This window comes from Neomonachus schauinslandi, chromosome 4 (genome assembly GCF_002201575.2).
Source record: "Neomonachus schauinslandi chromosome 4, ASM220157v2, whole genome shotgun sequence".
Classification (NCBI taxonomy): Eukaryota; Metazoa; Chordata; class Mammalia; order Carnivora; family Phocidae; genus Neomonachus; species Neomonachus schauinslandi.
The window spans coordinates 82,343,373-82,362,135 of record NC_058406.1 but is presented as its reverse complement, the minus strand read 5'-3'; the positions used below and the strand labels follow the sequence as shown (position 1 = coordinate 82,362,135).

The 18,763-nt window shown below is 39.8% G+C and overlaps 1 protein-coding gene across 2 annotated transcripts in view; it reads right to left on the bottom strand.

Moving 5' to 3' along the window:
* Positions 1-16,996, bottom strand: part of PLPPR4 (phospholipid phosphatase related 4) — a 41,744-nt gene extending 24,748 nt beyond the window's left edge. Inside the window, exon 1 of one of the 2 annotated variants that reach the window (XM_021690094.2) lies at positions 16,743-16,996. In XM_021690094.2, the coding sequence (XP_021545769.1) occupies positions 16,743-16,964 (222 nt within the window). In that variant the 5' untranslated portion in view covers positions 16,965-16,996. The remainder of the gene's footprint in view (positions 1-16,742) is intronic. The other variant, XM_021690095.2, reaches the window with a different exon arrangement.
* Positions 16,997-18,763: the final 1,767 nt, after the last annotated feature.

Sequence of the window (18,763 nt, the reverse complement as noted above, 5' to 3'; positions counted from 1 at the left end):
GAGCCAATTAATGTATATAATATTAATACTCCTTTATTTATTTATTCAACAAATATCTCCTGAGAGCCTGCTAGCGTTAGGCCTGGGAATATAGATGGAATAAACCAAAGTCCTTGTTCTCATGAAGATTTCGTTCTCGCTGAGGAAGGCAGATAACAATTTAAAAATTATAATATGAGAAAGAACATAGACTCTAAAGAAGATAAAAGAGAAGGCTGTGGTAACTGAGCGCCTGGAATGTTCTTATAGATCAGGAAAGGCCTACCTAAGTAGGTGTCATTTAAGCAAAAACTTCACGGGGCAAGAAAGAACTAACCATCTAAAAACCAGGTAAAAGGCAGACTCAAAAGGGAGAAGTGACAGAAGAAGTCAGAAAGGTGGATTTGGGGCCAAGCTTTGCAGAGAATTGAAGGCTGTGGCTGGAGTTAATATTTTATGCAAAGTACGTTTGGAAACGCTCTGGAGAATTTAAGCAGAGGTATAATATGACTTGAAATATATTTTACAGACATCACTCTGGCTGTTGGGTTGAGGATGAATTGTGGGGAGTCAAAAGTAGAAGCAGAGTGAAAATTTAGAAGGCTCTTCAAAACTCAGCAAAAACTTACTGCCTACTACGTAGTGTGCACCTGACACTTCTCTGCGAGTGAGGAAGACCTTGGTCAACAACAGAAAACTCTCCGCATCCAAGGAACTTCCATACTAGTGGATGTGCGGCATCCATGGCAGCAAGACGATCACAGGTGCAGTACTGGAGATGTAGACAAGTTGCCAGATCCAGATACGATTTTGGAGACAGAAATGACAGGACTTATTGATAGTCTGGTCCCTGAAGGAAAAAGAATCAAGGCTGATTTCGAGGATCCAAGGCTTGAGCAATCAGGTCAGAGACATCATTTATTGGAAGAGGGAAGGTTGGGAGAAGCTTGAGTAGGAGAAATCTAAGGTTCTGTTCTGGAAATAGGAAAGTTGAGATGCCTCTTAGGTATCAAAATGTAGCTGTCAGAAGAGTAAGGTGCCAATCTGGACCAAGGCTGCTAGTGAAAAGCTGCACATGATTGATACAGGATGATTTAAACAACATCACACTGGCTTTTGAACACTTGCACAAGAAATTTCAGAACGAAATTACTTTGCTTTTACTACAAATAATGGCACAAGAAGTCAAAGAATGTAATTGTGTAGATTCTTACCACTCATATGCAAGAGGTAATCTATAAGGAAAGAAACATTTTTAAATGTAGTAACAAATTTAATTTAATTTAATTTTTTTTGTGAATAACAAAGTTTAAATGGGAGGCTGGGAACCAATTCTGTTAAAGTATTCCCAAATCATATAAAATGTGAAATTTAAAACATTAATACAATATATTGAAATCAAGTTGAAACTGGAAGAAATATTAGCAGATCAAAGTAATTTTACTAGGGCACCTGGGTGGCTCAGTCGTTAAGAGTCTGCCTTCAGCTCAGGTCATGATCCCAGGGTCCTGGGATCCAGCCCCGCATCCTGCTCCCTGCTCAGCGGAAAGCCTGCTTCTCCCTCTCCCACTCCCCCTGCTTGTGTTCCCTCCCTCGCTGTGTCTCTCTCTGTCAAATAAATAAATAAAATCTTAAAAAAAAAAAAGTAATTTTACTAAAACTTGTGCCACAAAGGAGGTTGTCATAGGTGAACACAGTGATGATAGAATTTTCCACTTCCTACAGTGCAATATTTAATGACATTTCTAGTAATGTTTCCTTAAGATACTGGCAATTATAATAACTAAAAATATATACTCTAATATAGTATAGGGCTTTATAGTTTATAACACTATCTTAATTGCAGCATATTTAGATGAACTACAATGAATCTCAAAAATACGGGTTATAAAAAACGCACTGACATGTGTAGTGTTGTTAAGGGAAGGAAAAGGTCAAGAATGAGTCTGTATGTAACACCATTCAAGGTCTAGGTATCTAAATTAGTTTTCACAAATAAACTGGCTGTGGTTTAAATGGCATGCATAGATACAAATTCAAACGGGACAGTGTGATAGAAGGAAACTAATGTCAGCCTCAGAGCCAGGAGAAGCCACTTTCTCCCTTCCTTTATTCCACTAGCTTCTAGAATTTGGGGCAAGTTGCTTAACCTTTCTGGACCTCATCTGTTCTCAGTGAAATGGGGGGCTGCTTACATTGCCATGTAGTTCTAGAATTCTCCATGTGCTGGCATGATTTCAGAGACATTCCACTCATTTCTTTTACACGGTCACTACCCTCTATAATGTACTAGGTCTTCTACCTCTGTCCTCTGCGTGATTCATTTCATCCTCCACATTACTTCTAGGCTGAGTTTTCTTTAAGAGTGTCCCACCAATAACTGAATAAAGTGCCAATTTTTTAGAATGACACTCATGACCTTTTATATTATAGCCTAGTCTGCTGTTTAATTTTGTTCCATACCTACTTTCCACTGTCCCAACTCACAAACAGCCATTACACTTACGTCTCAAAAGACACGTTCTAGTCTCTGTTTGACATTACATTTTCACATTTGTGTCCCATAAAAATTGTCCTCATAAAGGTCAAGATGACATGATTTTTTCTCCCTGAAAACTTCTCCATGCTTTTCATTCAGAACGGAAGACTCTGACTCCTGTACTCCATATATATTTTATTGTAGGACCTGTTTGCTTTGGACGATAGTTTTTTGCATATTATCAACCTTAGTCTTAAGATTAAGTACTTAAAATTGAGACCTGTGTATTTCACACAGTGCTCTGAATGTTTTAGGTGTTCAGTAAATGTTCACCAAATTCAATCAAAAGAAAATAGGACATTACCATTAAATAAACAGAAAACATGAACGATTTCTTAACAGTCCCATAGCATATGTTTTGGGGATGTGGGTGCCAGATACTGTATTAAGTTCTATAACAGATTGCTGCATTCAGTCCATACCTTATAAAGTATCTACTGGTATTCCCAATTTACAGATGAGAATACTGAGGCAGATGTCGGTTACATAAATTGTCCAGGGGTCACAAAGCTGATGAGTGGGAGCACCCAGATTCCTACCCAGGTGCCTAAGTTCAGGAAACATGCTGTCAACTTCTTTGCTCATGGCTCTCAACCTACTGTCCCCTCAACATTGTTACAAAGGCTGATTGCCACAGGGAAAGAGGGTGTTGCCGGAAATGTGTGCCATTTAAGAAAAGTCACCCACTTTTTCACTCTTAAACAGTTTCTCTACCTCTTTAGCTCCCAAACATGAACATTGGTTCTTTTTTTTTTAAAAAAAATTTATTTATTTATTTGACAGACAGAGAGTACAAGCAGGGGGAGCAGCAGGCAGAGGCAGAAGCAGGCTCCCCGCCGAGCAGAGAGCTCGATGTGGGGCTCGATCCTGGGACTCCGGGATCATGACCTGAGCCAAAGGCAGACGCTTAACAACTGAGCCACCCAGGCGCTCCATGAAAATTGCTTCTTGTGCTCAAATCTACTACCTATCTTTTCTACAGCTCAGTTAACTTTCAGTTACTGAAAGTAGAATTTATTGGGGCGCCTGGGTGGCTCAGTTGTTAAGCGTCTGCCTTTGGCTCAGGTCATGGTCCAAGGGCCCTGGGATCGATCCCCCCGTAGGGTTCCCTGCTCCTTGGGAAGCCTGCTTCTCCCTCTCCCACTCCCCCTGCTTGTGTTCCCTCTCTCGCTGTGTTTCTCTCTGTCAAATAAATAAATAAATAAATAAATAAAATAAACAAAAATAAAAACAAAAGAAAGTAGAATTTATCGAGCAGCAATTCATATCTAAAAAGAAAAGCGCTTTTATTGGGTTTTCATGTAAGCATCATGACCTCTTTGGGAACTGTAAGATAAATTTTGAGAAAAGACCCTGCTCCAGTTACGTTAAACAGCTTGCCTGGCTTCTAAGTACCAAGCCAGAGTGGGGAGCTGTATCTGTTCAACTCCCAGAAGCACGAGCCTCATTCCACCCCGCTGCCGCTCTGGCACATGCCACCATCTGGCATTAGTCCGGTGCTTTTCAGGAAAGAAGAACCCCAGCCTTCCGTGGAAATGCCGCGTAAGGACCGAGGCGAGAGATGGCCATGTGTGCGGTGGGGTTTCAACAGTGGCACCAAGAGTGAAAAGTGCTAGGCACTTTCAAATCACACTCTTGATCATCTGATAGTCCAAGGTCTTAAAGCTCTTCCCTGTGCGGTTTTTCCAATGGAATTTTAATGGTTTTTTGGTAATATCTTAAGAACCCTTAATTATATCTTGGATGTTTTCTGCTCTTATCTTCACTTTTGTTTTCCCTCGTAAATAACTTCTAGTATAAAATACCAGGGATTGGGCACCTTTAAAGCTCCAGACGCTCTCCTGTTCTCATTGTTTCCTCTGCACTGCTTTCTCTAACTGCACAGAGACAGACCGAGGAATGCCTCTGTCACAGGGATTGTCATATGGGATGGCAGTTGTTCCTCCACTTTTCTCTTTTACCCAGTGATACGACCCTTGAGAACAGAGAAATGGTCTTACTCACTTCTCTGTCCCCAGGGCCTAGCATAGAGAAGGACATACTCAGTAGCCTCAGTGTTGAATAAATACATACATGGATGGATGGCTCTAGCAGAGATGTTAAGTGGTTTACACAATTCTTGCCGTGTGGTTAATATGATAAAAGAAAAATACCCATGTTAAAAGATCCTTGCCTACTTCTCTCACAGAACATGCTCCTATTGTAAATTTCTAGAATTCGAATAACGATTTTTTTTAAGCATTGAAGAACACAAGAAACTCAAACTAAGTCCCTCAAATAGCAATGGTAGTTAATAGGGATGAGCAACCAGACCTAATATATATGTTAGGTTTAATGAGAAAGCTCTGTTCTATGTCTTTATATCCAAATATAAAGTACACCTTCATAGCTCTAAAAACATTAATTAGAATCATTCAATGATCAAACAGTAAAGTTTAAAATAATAATACATGTCCTTTATTATCTGAATATTGACCCAGCATTAGGCTTGGGGTAGTAAGCTTTGTAATCACCAGTTTTAACCTCAGGTTTTGAAGATTTGCTCCTCTTACATAATTAGACAATGAGGTATATGCATTGTCTTGGAAAGCATTTTGTTCTTTAAACCAAATTAGACACTAAGACCTGAGGCTGGGGACCTGTACCTCAATTGTTAAAAGTAATTGCTTTTAAATCTTTCTAGACTTGTAATTTCTTTTCCCTTAGAACATATACCCGACTTTTAAAAATATGGGTACAAGTAGCAATTTAATGCTACTAATATTTTCCAGGTGCCTTTTAAAGAAGTTTACATTTCTGAACGCATGCAATCTTTGCAAAACCTCTTACTATTATTAGGTACTATTATTATCCCCACAGATGAGAGAACTGAGGCATAGACATATGACATGATCTGTGCAAGATTATAGAGCTGGTTAGCTAGATTATAAACTCTAAGAAGCCCAACGCCTGAGTTCACGTTCGTGATCATTATACTTACTGTCTTTTGCTAAAACTTCCACCTCTGACCTTTGCCTTCACAAAGACATTGAGAAATAGCAGAAGTAAACTAATATAAAGTACATTTTATCTTTATATACCATGGATGCCTCCCTACAATTTCTGCTATGATTGGTATTATGCATGTATTTTTGATATCTCCTAAAAATTTAAAATTTTAATATACTTAGATTAAATGGATTTTACTATTAGTTGAATTATTTTCACTATTACTTGGATTATTTTATTCATGTAGAGAAAACATATATATTTTCACCTGAATGGTCTTACAAAGGAAATACATAGTACCTTTGGGGTCCAATACATATTTCCTAATATGAAACAACATAGGAGTAAAAGAAAAATAAATAAATATTGTCAGGCAATGTCAGGGAAATGAAATGTAACCGAAAATTACTAAAATTTTGAAATATGGAATAACAAAACCAAAATTATGATTTTGAGATCTAAAGTGACATATAATTTTATGTTATAAACACAGAAATTATTGAATTAGAGACATCAATCTTTTGAAAAATTTTTGAGTTGTTCACTAAATTCAGGTACCAAATTTATCATTAAACTATTTTATGTAAGCGCTATAAAGGTTATATTTTTTATTATGTAATAATTAATTGATTTAAATCATAACATTTATTGAGTGTATACTTTGTGGCTGATATATTTTATTTGACCTATCATTTATCCAACAAAGGGATTTTTAATCTATTTTTTTAGATAAGAACTTAACAATGTCTCAAGAGCCACTCTCTCCTTCAAGCTTGTCTCCTATGTACTTAGATGCATACTTAAATGCATATTATGAGCCCACCTTCAAGATTAAAGATTTTCCAAGGCTGCTAAGGATTTTATTTACTTGAATGTATCTGTGAAAGACATCAATGAATATAAAAGGAATACTGAAGGTGGAATATTAATGTAGGACAGGACATTAATAACTTTTACTTTCCAACATTCTAAGGCTGTGATTAAATTAAGTATAATTGTATCATGTGTTTCATTTTGACATGCATCAAAAAGTCAGATGAATAAATATACACACCAAATACAATGTAATGTGGCATACAAGTACATCTGGCAAAGAGGCACATTTTATTACTCAAGTTTTAAATGAATAAATCTAATTACTGCTGGATTGCTTGACCAACACAAAAACCTGGGAAAGTAAGTAGTTTGAACCAAAAGTCAAAAGAGTAAATGAGATCGTGTGTGTGTGTGTGTGTGCGCGCGTGCGCCATTTGGCAGACTTATTAGAGTTTTACCTGGTGCCATGCACATATCTTTGGAAGGTGGCCCAGTAGGATGGATGTCTCTGAGCTGGAGGGACCATTAAGCAGTGTTGTGGCTGATGACATTTTTAAGCAACCTCTCTACCCATTTCAAGAAGTAACCATCCATCAGAGATTTGGTTAGCCTCTGCACATGTGCCAAGATTTGAGCAGCCTCTGATTTTGGCAACCCAACCATCTGGTCTGTGTAGCTAAGCAGCCCTATTTTGCTGTTGAAGAAGGGGAGGTCCCTGCCTCACTGCCCAAGCTCAGTGTCTGCTCCTTTGTTATGCTTAACTGCCTCTGTCTAGATTAGAAGTTGTTGTCCTCATTATGGTTTTTAATATGGCCTGGAAAATGAAGAAACAACACAGGAGAGGATGTGAGACTGAAACACAGCTCACTAAGGTATTTGTGCTTCTTGCGGTCATCTCCTATTACCCATCTCTCCTCTCCTCTGTTGTGTTGACCTCTGCAATCTTAAAATGCAAGAGTAGTGATGGAGGAAGGGACAGGTGGGCTGGGAGTTTTGGAATGAAGAGTCCGTAAAACTATTTTATAGCCCCAGAGAGCAGGCATCTTCTGGGAGGTGCTGCACTTGGCCCTCCTTGGACATGCTGGAACACTTATCTGGGTGATGAAGTCTTAGCGATTTCTTCCCTTGTTTCTGAACTGGACTAAAAGGACCACCAGCCTTTGGAATCAGGCAGAGAAGACTGAGGCCAAGGCTACAACTAAAGCTGAGGCTCAGTACAGTCTCTATCTCCCTATCTCCATTAACTGACAGATTTCTTGACCAATGTGACTTTAATGCAACACAAATTTATGAGAGCCTATTATCTTTTCCCTGCTATTTCTACCGCTCTAGAGGTTGGAGTTTTAAAAAAATGAAAAAAATTAATTACCTGAATTATCTCCTGGTCTAATTATCTAAAAGTCACTAGAACCAATATTGTCCATGAAATAACTATATATGCATGAAACTTAAATATCAAAGAATCTAGCATCCTTGAATAAATTTCTTCATGTATGTATAACACTCAACTGGAAGAAGAAACCCAGGGTAGAAAAGTTTCAAAAGTTCATTTCTTTCTAGTATACAGTTTGCAACAGATTATTGCCCATCTTTTTATGTTTTCCCATGGAGAAGACTCATGATCTAAACCAAACCTTTACAGTTGGGAGCTGTGTTTTAATCACTCAGATCTCAGTTGCTACAATACAAGCATCTCCAGATCATCACACAGGAGGCAAAAAATTTGTTAATTCTTTGGGGTGTATCCAACTGTCTCAAAAAAAAATTCCAATGAATTTCACCTTAATAGCCTAAGTGAGGTCACTTATTCCAGAAGATTAGATTACCCTTTGATTCATCTTTTCTTGTAGAACATAATTTTTTTTTAATTTCATAGACGTCTGAAATGAAACATGAGAAGATATGTAATTTGCACTGGATAACTGCTGCTGAGTTCATATAAGGTATATAGAAGATGTTCAGTAAATGTGGTTTCCATTTTGTGAGTGTGTTGTGTGTGTGTGGTGTGTGTGCTTCTATCAATAAAAAATGAGCATGTAGTCCAATAAGCTTTGGTTTATATGTATTTATATATTGAAACGGATTACTTTATCACTATATGCACATTATAAAACATACCAAAATGTGTGATACAAAAAAAAAAAAATCAGGAAAACAAACTCCTTTCTGGGGAATCTAGTAAAGTCTGAAGCCACATAAAAAGTTAACTTTAGACAAGATGAAGGGTGGGTGGGTGGGTGGGTGTTGGCAAATGGGAAAGAGAAAACTCATTTACTAAGCACTCAGTTTCCATTAGAAATTGCTAGCCACATTATATAATTTGTACACAAAGAGTCACAAAAACAAGTGTGCCCACAGTTTTTGCACCTTTTTTACAAATGTGGAAATTGAGACTTGGAGAAAGTGAGTTACTTGCTCAGAGTTTGCTAGAATGTGTGCCTTATGTAACTAAAAGTATTATCTATGAAAATTAAAACAATTAGTTCTTTGTTTAAATGACACCGATTTGAAGTCTCAAATCTCAAAAACTCCATAGGTATGCCTTAGATCATAAAATGAGTATAAGAACTGAGGACTCATATAGACCTTGGAGATTGATTTAATCTTCCATTGTTCAATAATTCATGAGACAGAACAACATATTTGATGGGACATTCATCAGCACTTACTTTATAAATAAAAACGTCTCCTTTAGCTGAAAAAAAGAAAGTTAAGGACAAATTTATGTGCCTATTAGTGCTGTTTTATTCCATCCATTCAGTGAAAATTTATTGAAACTCTACTATGGACTAGGAAGAATGTCAGTAATGGTTCCATATTATTTCCACTAATTTAACTAAAAGGCACATAATAAGCCATCAATAAATATTTATTCAGTGAATAAATGAACTGTCATGAAGGTACAAACAGATTATATCTGGGTACTTCATTTTAGCACCCCTTTTCTGGAGACTACTTAATATAAGATTGGTCTCTTTTGGGCTCTGTCCACGTGGGCCTGGTTTCTGAAGCATGATTAAGACTTTATAAAATAGCAGTTTTACCACTAAGGCAATTACATAGCCCAGGCTTTTGGTGAGGACATTAAATTGTAAACAACACATTCACACATAGTTTCATGGTTCCCACTCCCAAACAACAGTCTGCTAAACAAACTGATACCTCATTTACCTTTTCCTCTAAATACATTGATTTTAATTACCTATATTTCTCCCTCTCTTTAATTTATACCTCAATGGTCTAAGGCCAGTTCTAGAAAAAATATACAGAAGCCATCTTGTTATAGCAAATAAGGAAGCAATTATCTTCCTTTATGTTGAGTTAACATAAATGTTCTGTGATTTGAAAACAACCAAAGAATAATGGAATTACAGGGCAATTGATTCAGTGTCTAATTACTGAAAAACACCTCCACATTAATTGTGTCAAAATTAACATTTCTGTCCTTGGCTTCCATATTCCAAAATCCACTTGACCATGAGGAAATTATTGGAATTACATTTCTCAGCTAATTAATTCTAGAGGAAATCATAGAAGCTAAGATGCTCATAAATAGACATTTCACAGTCTAAATACAAACTTCTTCCTTTTTTTTCTTGTGCTCAACATAGGAGTATAGTACTACTTGGGTTTTAGGCATATACTTGGACCTCTTTGAGTCTTAGTTACTTCATTTGTAGAACAGAATTAGTATCTACTGCTCAGTTGTATTTAAAGGATCAAAAAAGACAATGATGTGAAAAATTACATTACATTATAATAGAAAATTCAGTTATTTTGTTACTGATAATGTAAATTATATTCGTATTCCTTCAATGTTTTCTCTTTCTTTTCCTGTCTGTCAGAGACCTCGTGTCAAAGGAAGCAATTGTGAAATTCTAAGCGGGCAATTAGGCAATGAGAAAGAAAAATATCACTTCCAAATTTACAATCTTTAGCAACCATGCTTTTCAAAGAGCCTAACAATTTGGAAAAGCAGAAGATCCATTCACAATTGCTTTAACATGTCGACTAACGGAATGCAATGTCATGAAATGTGCACCCTACGTCTTGAGATGTAACTTTCAAACAACTAGCACAATTTGCTCAAATGTACAATTAGAATGACCTGTATTTTTAGTGTTATAATCCAGGGGGAAATTTTCTAATATGAGGAATTCTAGAAATAGTAATAATTAGGACTGAGCACTAGAACAGGAGGCGGTTCTATTCCCAATCTGATATTAACCAGAGTGTGTCTTTCGGTAACTCAGTTAACCTTTTCAAGGCACAATTTCTTCACCTGTGATAGAGGAACCAAACCAGACGTTCTTGGAGTGCATGATTTTATTAGACTTAATTCTGTAATACAATATTTCCTCACTTTTTTTAAAAAGAGAGTTTGCCTGAAAAATAGCCTGGGCTGTATACGTACGCTGGTAGGAAATCTGCTGTGCGTAATATCCATAATACATTCCTTACATAAACACTGACAATTGTGCCTTCAATGATTTGTATTTAACAAGCAATCTTAGACAAGCCAAAAGCCTAAAGGAAACTCCACGGCTTGTTCACAGACTGGAACCCCATTCCCTCACACGCATTTCACGCCTACCTTCTATTTTCTCATGCATCTTCTCCTAATCCCCCCATGGCCTGGCCTCTCTCTGTTTCTGTTGTCTCTTTGGGATTCTTTCTTCCACAGACCTGCATACTCTCCTTTTCTAAGCTTTATTTCAGTTCCAACTCCTCCTCACGCCATCCCTAGCTGCTCTTTTGGTCTCCACAGGAGACTCATGAGTGCCCTGTGCCTTCCCAAAGGAAGCGCCTTTTTAGGCGGACAGATACCGTGTCATCTACACCTTCGGGTCACGATTAAATCTCTTCCTGTGAGTAGGAGATAGCACTAATGGAGCCAAGTTCAGTAGCCGAATAAAAGAGAAAAACTTTATTCCACAACTCAGAAGGAGCCCTGACCAGACATCTTTCCAGGACCTGCCTTCAGACACCATGAAGCTAGCCTGGGAATGGTAGAGGTGGGTATCCCCATCACACTGCTTTGTTACATTTAGTAGAGCATGAGTGATGGGGAGCAGTGTGATGGCAATGTGAGAGTGAGATGCACCAGCATTCAGATCCTGGCTGCTTCACTTCATTGCCGTGTGTCCGCACAAACATTTAGCTCTCTGAGCTCCAGTTTGCTGATTTAAAACATAAGGATAATAATCTTTTCTTGGTACTACCTCATCACAATATTAACACTAGTTCTAGAGTAGTTCTCAGGATTAAAGATAATGTATGGATAGGGTCTGTCACATAAAGAACTGAAATTGATTCTTCTATTTATCATTATTGTTGTTGTTGTTGTTGTTAATCTCCTCTGAGGTTGGTAGAAGCCAAATGTTTTGGGGTTGTGTTTTTTTTAAGAAAAGTAGACCACAGAACATTATGAGTGAGTTGGCCACGGACACACAGTTGGATGGCGATGGTACCTAGAACAGCACAGTAGCAGGTTCTGCATATTTACCAATACTTGGTATTTGTGGAAATGTCCTCATTTAGTCTCTCTAAAACTTAGGAATCTATTCTTTATTTCCTTCTGGTTTTTCATCAGAAAACCAGTGCACATCACTTTGTGCACTGTGACTCTAAAAGAGGAGGAAAATTTGTCAGCTCATCTCTGTTGGCAGGTTTGCAGGACTACTTTGAGCAGACTATTTCGCCATGCCATCCAGAAAAGGGAAAAGCCTTCGGGTACTATTTTGGTATGTGCAATGCAGAAATGTGATTTTGTACTTCTTACTGGTGCCAAAGTTTATGTGGAAGGAAATAAGCTAGCTACATTTCCCAGTGAGAAGATCAAATGAGTTATATAATTTTCACACAGATCATGAGCTAGAACAGAAATTGTGTGAATTAAGGTTTGCCACAATTAAGAATCTGTGGACACTTTCCAGTGGGAAGAAAACAAAATTCAGATTAACGTTTTATCAGGACACCAGAATGTCTGGGCGTGGTGTTCAGACACCTAACCAGGGTATCTGTGTTCAAACAAAGGCTTTTGGAAGTTCTCCAGGTAGGACGGCAACCGAGAAACAAGGGCTTTTACTCTCAAACACACTGTCTGGTTACCAACCCTACAGTAATTAACCTGCCTTAACAAAATCCTGAAACATAGCCATTGTTAAGTACAACATTCAAACTGGTGAAAACTTTCTGTATAATTTCAAGTTTGTTGTGTTTAAAATATTCTGAATCTGCAATGCTTCAGATACTGCTATTTGATGCTTAACGGATATAGATGATATTCTCACTCAACCTGGGTTTTGCTTGCCTGTTTGTGCAGGTGTGTGTGTGTGTGTGTGTGTGTGTGTGTGTGTAGAAAAACAAGAATTTCAAACAATCTGTCTCTGTGATCCTATAAAAATATCCTGGCATATTGGTCAAACACAGCTCTTCGACCTCCATAAAAAGAACATTAGATTAGTAATAAAAGTGTAAGTCATAAAACAGAACATTGAAATGAAAAAAAGCTCTTTCCCATTTATTTATTAAGAATATATACCTTTTTGGCTTAAAAGGTATTTGTCATTTGTTTATATTACCTACTGAATTGATGTGAACTCGTATCTTTGAATAGGATGACTAATGAGAACAAAATGGTGAGTCTGAGCACGGGCACAACCATTATGATGCTTTGTATGAAAGAAATGCATTAGGCACACGACCATCAGCCTTATCACATGTAATGTTGGATGATTACGCTTGAAAGACCTTTTACTAATTCTAGGTGTGCTGCCGGCTGCAATCGCCACCGTAAGTGCTACAACCATCAGTTGGAGAGTGCTTTGGAACTTTAAAGGCAAACGAAACCTTTTCTTCAGTGGAACATTCCTTTTTAACCTGCTTTTCTGTTCAACCTGATAAGGCCTTGGATATGCTTGTTTGAGAGTTTCTTTCAAGTTGAACAATGCAAAACCAAATTAACAAACTTGTTCAAAAAGCGAGGTACCCCGCTGGAAATCATCATGTGTTTTTCGAATCACCATGTAATATTAATATATTTAGTTACTGTCAAGCATAAGCCCCTTCATCAGCAGACAACTGGCAGCATAAACCAAAGATGTAAGAAAAATGAATTCTATCCATTAATTTAGTGTTTGCTTAACATTGAGTTTGGTGGTGAGTTGGGACAAGAATACTTGATTTTAGGGGCTGAACCACTTAACCCAGTGGCCACAAGGATGTAATCTCCGCCCTCTGACCTTCTGCACATGGACTGCCAGGGTCTCCACTCTTTCTCTGTACCTGGTCATGGGGACTTGTTGAGGGGACCCTAGCAGCTAACTAGTGAGTCAGTATGGGGAGTGGACACTGTCCACCAACGCTTTATGTCTAGAGGGATCCTGTGGAGGAGGAACTCAGCTGAGGAAGAAAACTGTGGAAAAAACTGTCATCTTTGTCGATGTGCCTTTCTTTGAAACTATATATTCCTATGTTTACCAGTGGGAGACCACAGGCAGTAACTTTGCCCCTGTGAATATTCTTTCAGTGTGTGGAGAGAGACAGTTGGTAGTGGTTAGGAGCACATGCTCTGAATCAACACCTGGCTCTACCTCTGACCCGGCTTTGTAAACCCCAGGCAAGTTGTTCAATTTCCATGAGTTTCTGTTTCTTCTTCTCTGAAACATAGACAATAATGGCGTTTTTCTTAATGAGAACCTTTGAAAACTGAATGAGATGGTGCAGGTAAAGCATTTAGCTTGCTTTATTCCTAGTATCTATTAAGTGCTTCATAAATGGTTGTCATTATTACCGTACAAACTGTAAATAGCACTCCGTTGGTTACTCTCTCCTTTCCTGTCCATTAAAATAGGTCCATTTCAGGAATGCTCTGGAACCCGAACCACCTCTAGAATTTGGGGAGGAGGTGGGGGCTTAAGTTATTGTCTGAGGTAACAGAGAAAGGCTTGAGATACGTGCTTTGGGCTGGTCTGTGATGGAAGATTCGCTCATGTTTCACTTTTCCATTTTAATTACTAAGGTCTTGGGAAACTATGTGTAAAACAAAGTGTCATTATTCTAGAGCATTTTACTGACATGTTAATTCCTGCTATTTATTCATCCTCCAAAGGAGATACAAAGCTCATTCTCACTGGCTTCTAAATGAGTCATTCCAAAGAAGCTTGGTAGTGCATCCTGTCAACCCCTTAAATAATTGGTGTACTAATGTCTTCTCCAATTTTCTAGAGGTTCTTTAGTGGTTCATCATGCATTGAAGTTTCAAGGAGATAATCTGCAATCCAATTTTTGTGGCTCTCACTTTGAAATCTGTTACCCCCAGGATATAATGTTATTAATGCTCATTCAAACTCCATGCATAGTCTTCAAGTAATTATTCTATAGCTTGCCCTGCTAAGGAATTTGTAGAGGGTTATTTGAATGGGTCAAAGGGAATGTAATGATTTGGGGCTATTTCCACTCATGGAAAAGAAGTGACATTTGTGAGATGTTTGTTCCTAGAGACACATTTCAAATGCATTATGAGGCATTTTTGCTTATAAAATTTTAGATTAAGTGATATGTATGTACCCCTGTGAAAGGTACTTCAAAAGTGCACACACAGACTCTTCAAAGGCATATCCTTAATTCTCTGGTTTGCATCCTCTTTCATAAAAGTGTTTTCCTTGAAGCCATACAGCTGCAATCCATATGTGGTCAGCTTCTAGCTGACCTCAGGTGTGCTCCATCCTGGAGGTGGAACCCAGAAATGAACTGATTTCTCCTAGAACACATAAGGGGTCCGGACATGGATGAAAGTGCTTTAGTATAAAACCACAGTGGCTTAGCAATGCGACAAGTGGCCTGACATGATTTAGCTTAAAGTCAGGTATCCCATTTTCTTTCTATTTATTTTCCCTTTTCATCATAGAATCTTCTGCTGTCCACATTTTTTCTGGAGAAACTATTATCTTTCAACAAAATTATCTAAACCATGACCTCAAAATCCCTTGTGAGAGAGAAAGGGCAAAAATAAATGAATCAATTAATTACTTTAAATAAGCAGGATACCTCTTTTTTTTCTTCTTCTTTTTCTTTCTTTTCCTACGGGTCATGGATGAAGGAGTCACCCATCATTTTTCTGAGACTTATGCAAGTCACATATGTCTTTCTTAAAACTGAAACCATTTTTAGAATTTGGGACACCTAAGAGAAATTTGCAAATATACTGTCCTCTACAAGAACCATCTGACAATGTCCCTTCCCCCCAAATTTCAAGGCAATGGCTATCCCTCAATATAGATAAGCCTCACCCTCATCAAATACAGAATCTACTATCTGTACTTGGAAGTGCTAAACCTCCATATTTGGCTGAAAAGACGGCCAATGAAAGATATTTATAATTCAGCAACACTCTAATATTCTCTATTGCAATCCAGGTTTTAATTACAGAACATAATTTTATGACTAAAACCATTTAATTTCTCTAACCCTATCCATTGTGTCTCTTTTCTACCTCTGACTTAATAAACCTCTTGCCCAAAAAATGTCTTCCTAATGCAATGGACCACGGTGCATGGAATCACTGTACCTGTCAATCTTTATAACCCTCCCATAAATTGTTCCTTTCTTAAATACTGCATTTTGGTAAGTTAGAGGTTCATTATGATTACATCTGCATGTTAATTGCTTATCCTTAATACTGCTCAGCACAAAATAAATGTACATGTAGAAATCATGCAAAAGCAGATTGTGTCACATATTTTTAAAATATTATACATACATATATACATACGTATACACATACATATATACAGGTATGTATAATTTTTGTTAGCCATGGAAAAGGGCCAATAGATTGATGCCTAGAGATGCAGACCCAATTTTAGAAGCAGATATGAGCACCATAGTAATTATAATAGGGGAACGCTTGTGTGTGTGTGTGTGTGTGTGTGTTTTAATAAAGCAGTCAGTAATTCTAGTGCTCTATAAACATCCCCAGACCTCATACATCCTGAGCACGGCTGTATGCAGTTGAATTCTTACCAAAAGCTCACAGAGTTCTAGATACGTACTCGTGGACTGAAAACACAAATCCCGAAATATTGGCATCATGGCCCCCATGGGCCACGGACGCTGTGCACACTGGCAGAACAGGAGGGCCAGGGAACTAGCCCCACACTCACTCACACAGGTATCTCTTCCCTGCAGGCCACCCAGCAGCGACACCACCAGTGATAATCACCCCTGGCTGGCAGACACTCACAGGCACACTCGGGGGAGCTCCGGAGAAACCTAGGGGAAGGGGGAGGGTCGGGCATTTAGGGCAGCGGCGCGCGCCCGGGCACAGTCTCCGCGCCTCCGGCACCGTCCAGGACCCGAATTCGCTCCGGAGCTGCCCGCAAGATCTGCATTATGCCAAGGAGCTGGACCAACTCACCTCCACGAAATAAAAGCAGGGCAAGAGGGTCACGCTGTCCTTGATCACTTTGCCCTTTGGCCTCTCCTTCGCCGACATCCCGGCCGCCTGCCCGAGTCCGCGTCCTCCCCCGGGCGAGGTGTGCACCGCGCAGCCGAGGCGAGCTGCCTTCTCCAGCCGCAAGCGCCCGGCGCCGCTGATGTCACATTCCCCGCGGGCGCCGCTGGAGCCAGCGCGTTGCATGCAGCGCCCCCGCCTCTCCCCGCCCCTCTTTGCAGCAACCCGGCGGCTCTCTAAACGGGCAGGTCCCCTTCCTCCCCCTCCTCTGGCCCCCGCTCCCGGTTTTGCTCCACCGAGAGACGTCCAGCTCCCTCCTACAAGCTGTTGCTGCAATGGCTTCCCCTCCCTGGCACCCTCCCTCTGCTCTCCACCGCCCTTGCTGGGCTCCGCGCTGTCGGAGTTTGACGTCAAGAATCGGAAAAGGGGGGACGCACCCCTGGATATTGCAGCAGCGAGGCTGAGGAGCTAAGACACCCACGCCCCCCTGGAAAGCCTCCTGGGCCGCTCCAGGCTCTTACTTAAGGATTGCTGGAGAGCAGAAGCCCAGCTCCTGCGCACTGACCCACAGCATGCACACCGACCTCTACCTGCATGAAATTGAAACTTGGATCCCATACTGAAAAGTAGGCCGTGGTGGGAACTTATTGAGAGCTGGCAGCTCTCCAGGAATGAGGGCCCCTAGGAGACTCCCTGGCTCCCTACAACACCTGCCTGCTGATAAACACCATCACCTGCCTGGGAATGGTGAGGGTTCCCTGCATCAAGGGAGGCAGATGTGTGGGCTTCCTCACTGAGCCCAAAGGCCAGGTATGTTCTAACCGCATCATCACACCTCCAGAACAAAGCCAACATCACAGTCTTAACTGTAATAGGAGGCACCTCTTCTTCCTTCACCTTGTTGACAGTGAGCTTGGCTGGTCTCAACTTTGTGATTATTCTGACAACCGAGAAGAGTCAAGTGATACAAATGAGAAAAACATCCAGCAAATATAAAACACTGTACACACTGTATTATACTAATAAAGATAACCCACTTCCATGATCACGTGCCCCAATCTCTTCAAGGTCTCCATTTCAAGCATCTGACTCCAATTCCAATTCCCTCATGACCTCATCTAAACAATGAACTCTCAAATGCCCCGGCCTCCAAATACCGTCACACTGGGGGTTAGGGGTTCAGTCTAAGAATTTTGAGGGGACACAGAAATTCAGTCCACAGCACACGCCAGTAGATCTTTGGCAGCAGGGACACAATCTGATCCACCAATGTCCACATTTCACAGGCAGTACAACCTTATGCCCTCATTTTCTTAGGTTCCAGAGCCCAGCTGTACAAAACTTCATTTCCACCTCCCTATGCACCACTCCTAGCAAGCGAAATCCCAGCCCCAATTAAACCAGATTCTCTACCCTCGCCAGAACAACTGAAGGTGTGTAGAGAAAAACACACAACCATGTGGTGGTGTCTCACATTCGACTGAAGACCATGAACTTCAAACAGGCCCCACTACCCCACAATCCTAGTATTTTTCCAAAGTCTGTTCACTTTCTCACTCTCTGGTGACCAACTCACACTTTTTTTTTTTTCTTCAAATCTTGTCATTCTCAGCTAATGACATCAACTCATTTCACCCAGAGAGTGGAAGTAATCAGAAGACAACTATGTTACCTTCCAAAGCTGACTACTTGCCCCCATCCCTCACCCTCCACATCAACCACTGTCTCTTTCCTGGACTAGCACAATAGCCTCCTGACTGTTCTACCAGGTTCTACTCGTGTTAGCCCTATAACCTACAAACTATTTCTTATGCAGGAGGAGCCAGAATGATCTTCTGAAAAGTAAATCCAATTGTATCACTCCTCTGTCCAAACCCTCCAAGAGCTCTCCATCACACTCAGAGAAAATCCAACCTCCCCATATCTTCTTTAAAGCCCTACCCCAGGGCTCTGCCTGATTTATTGCTGTATGCCTTAATGATCTG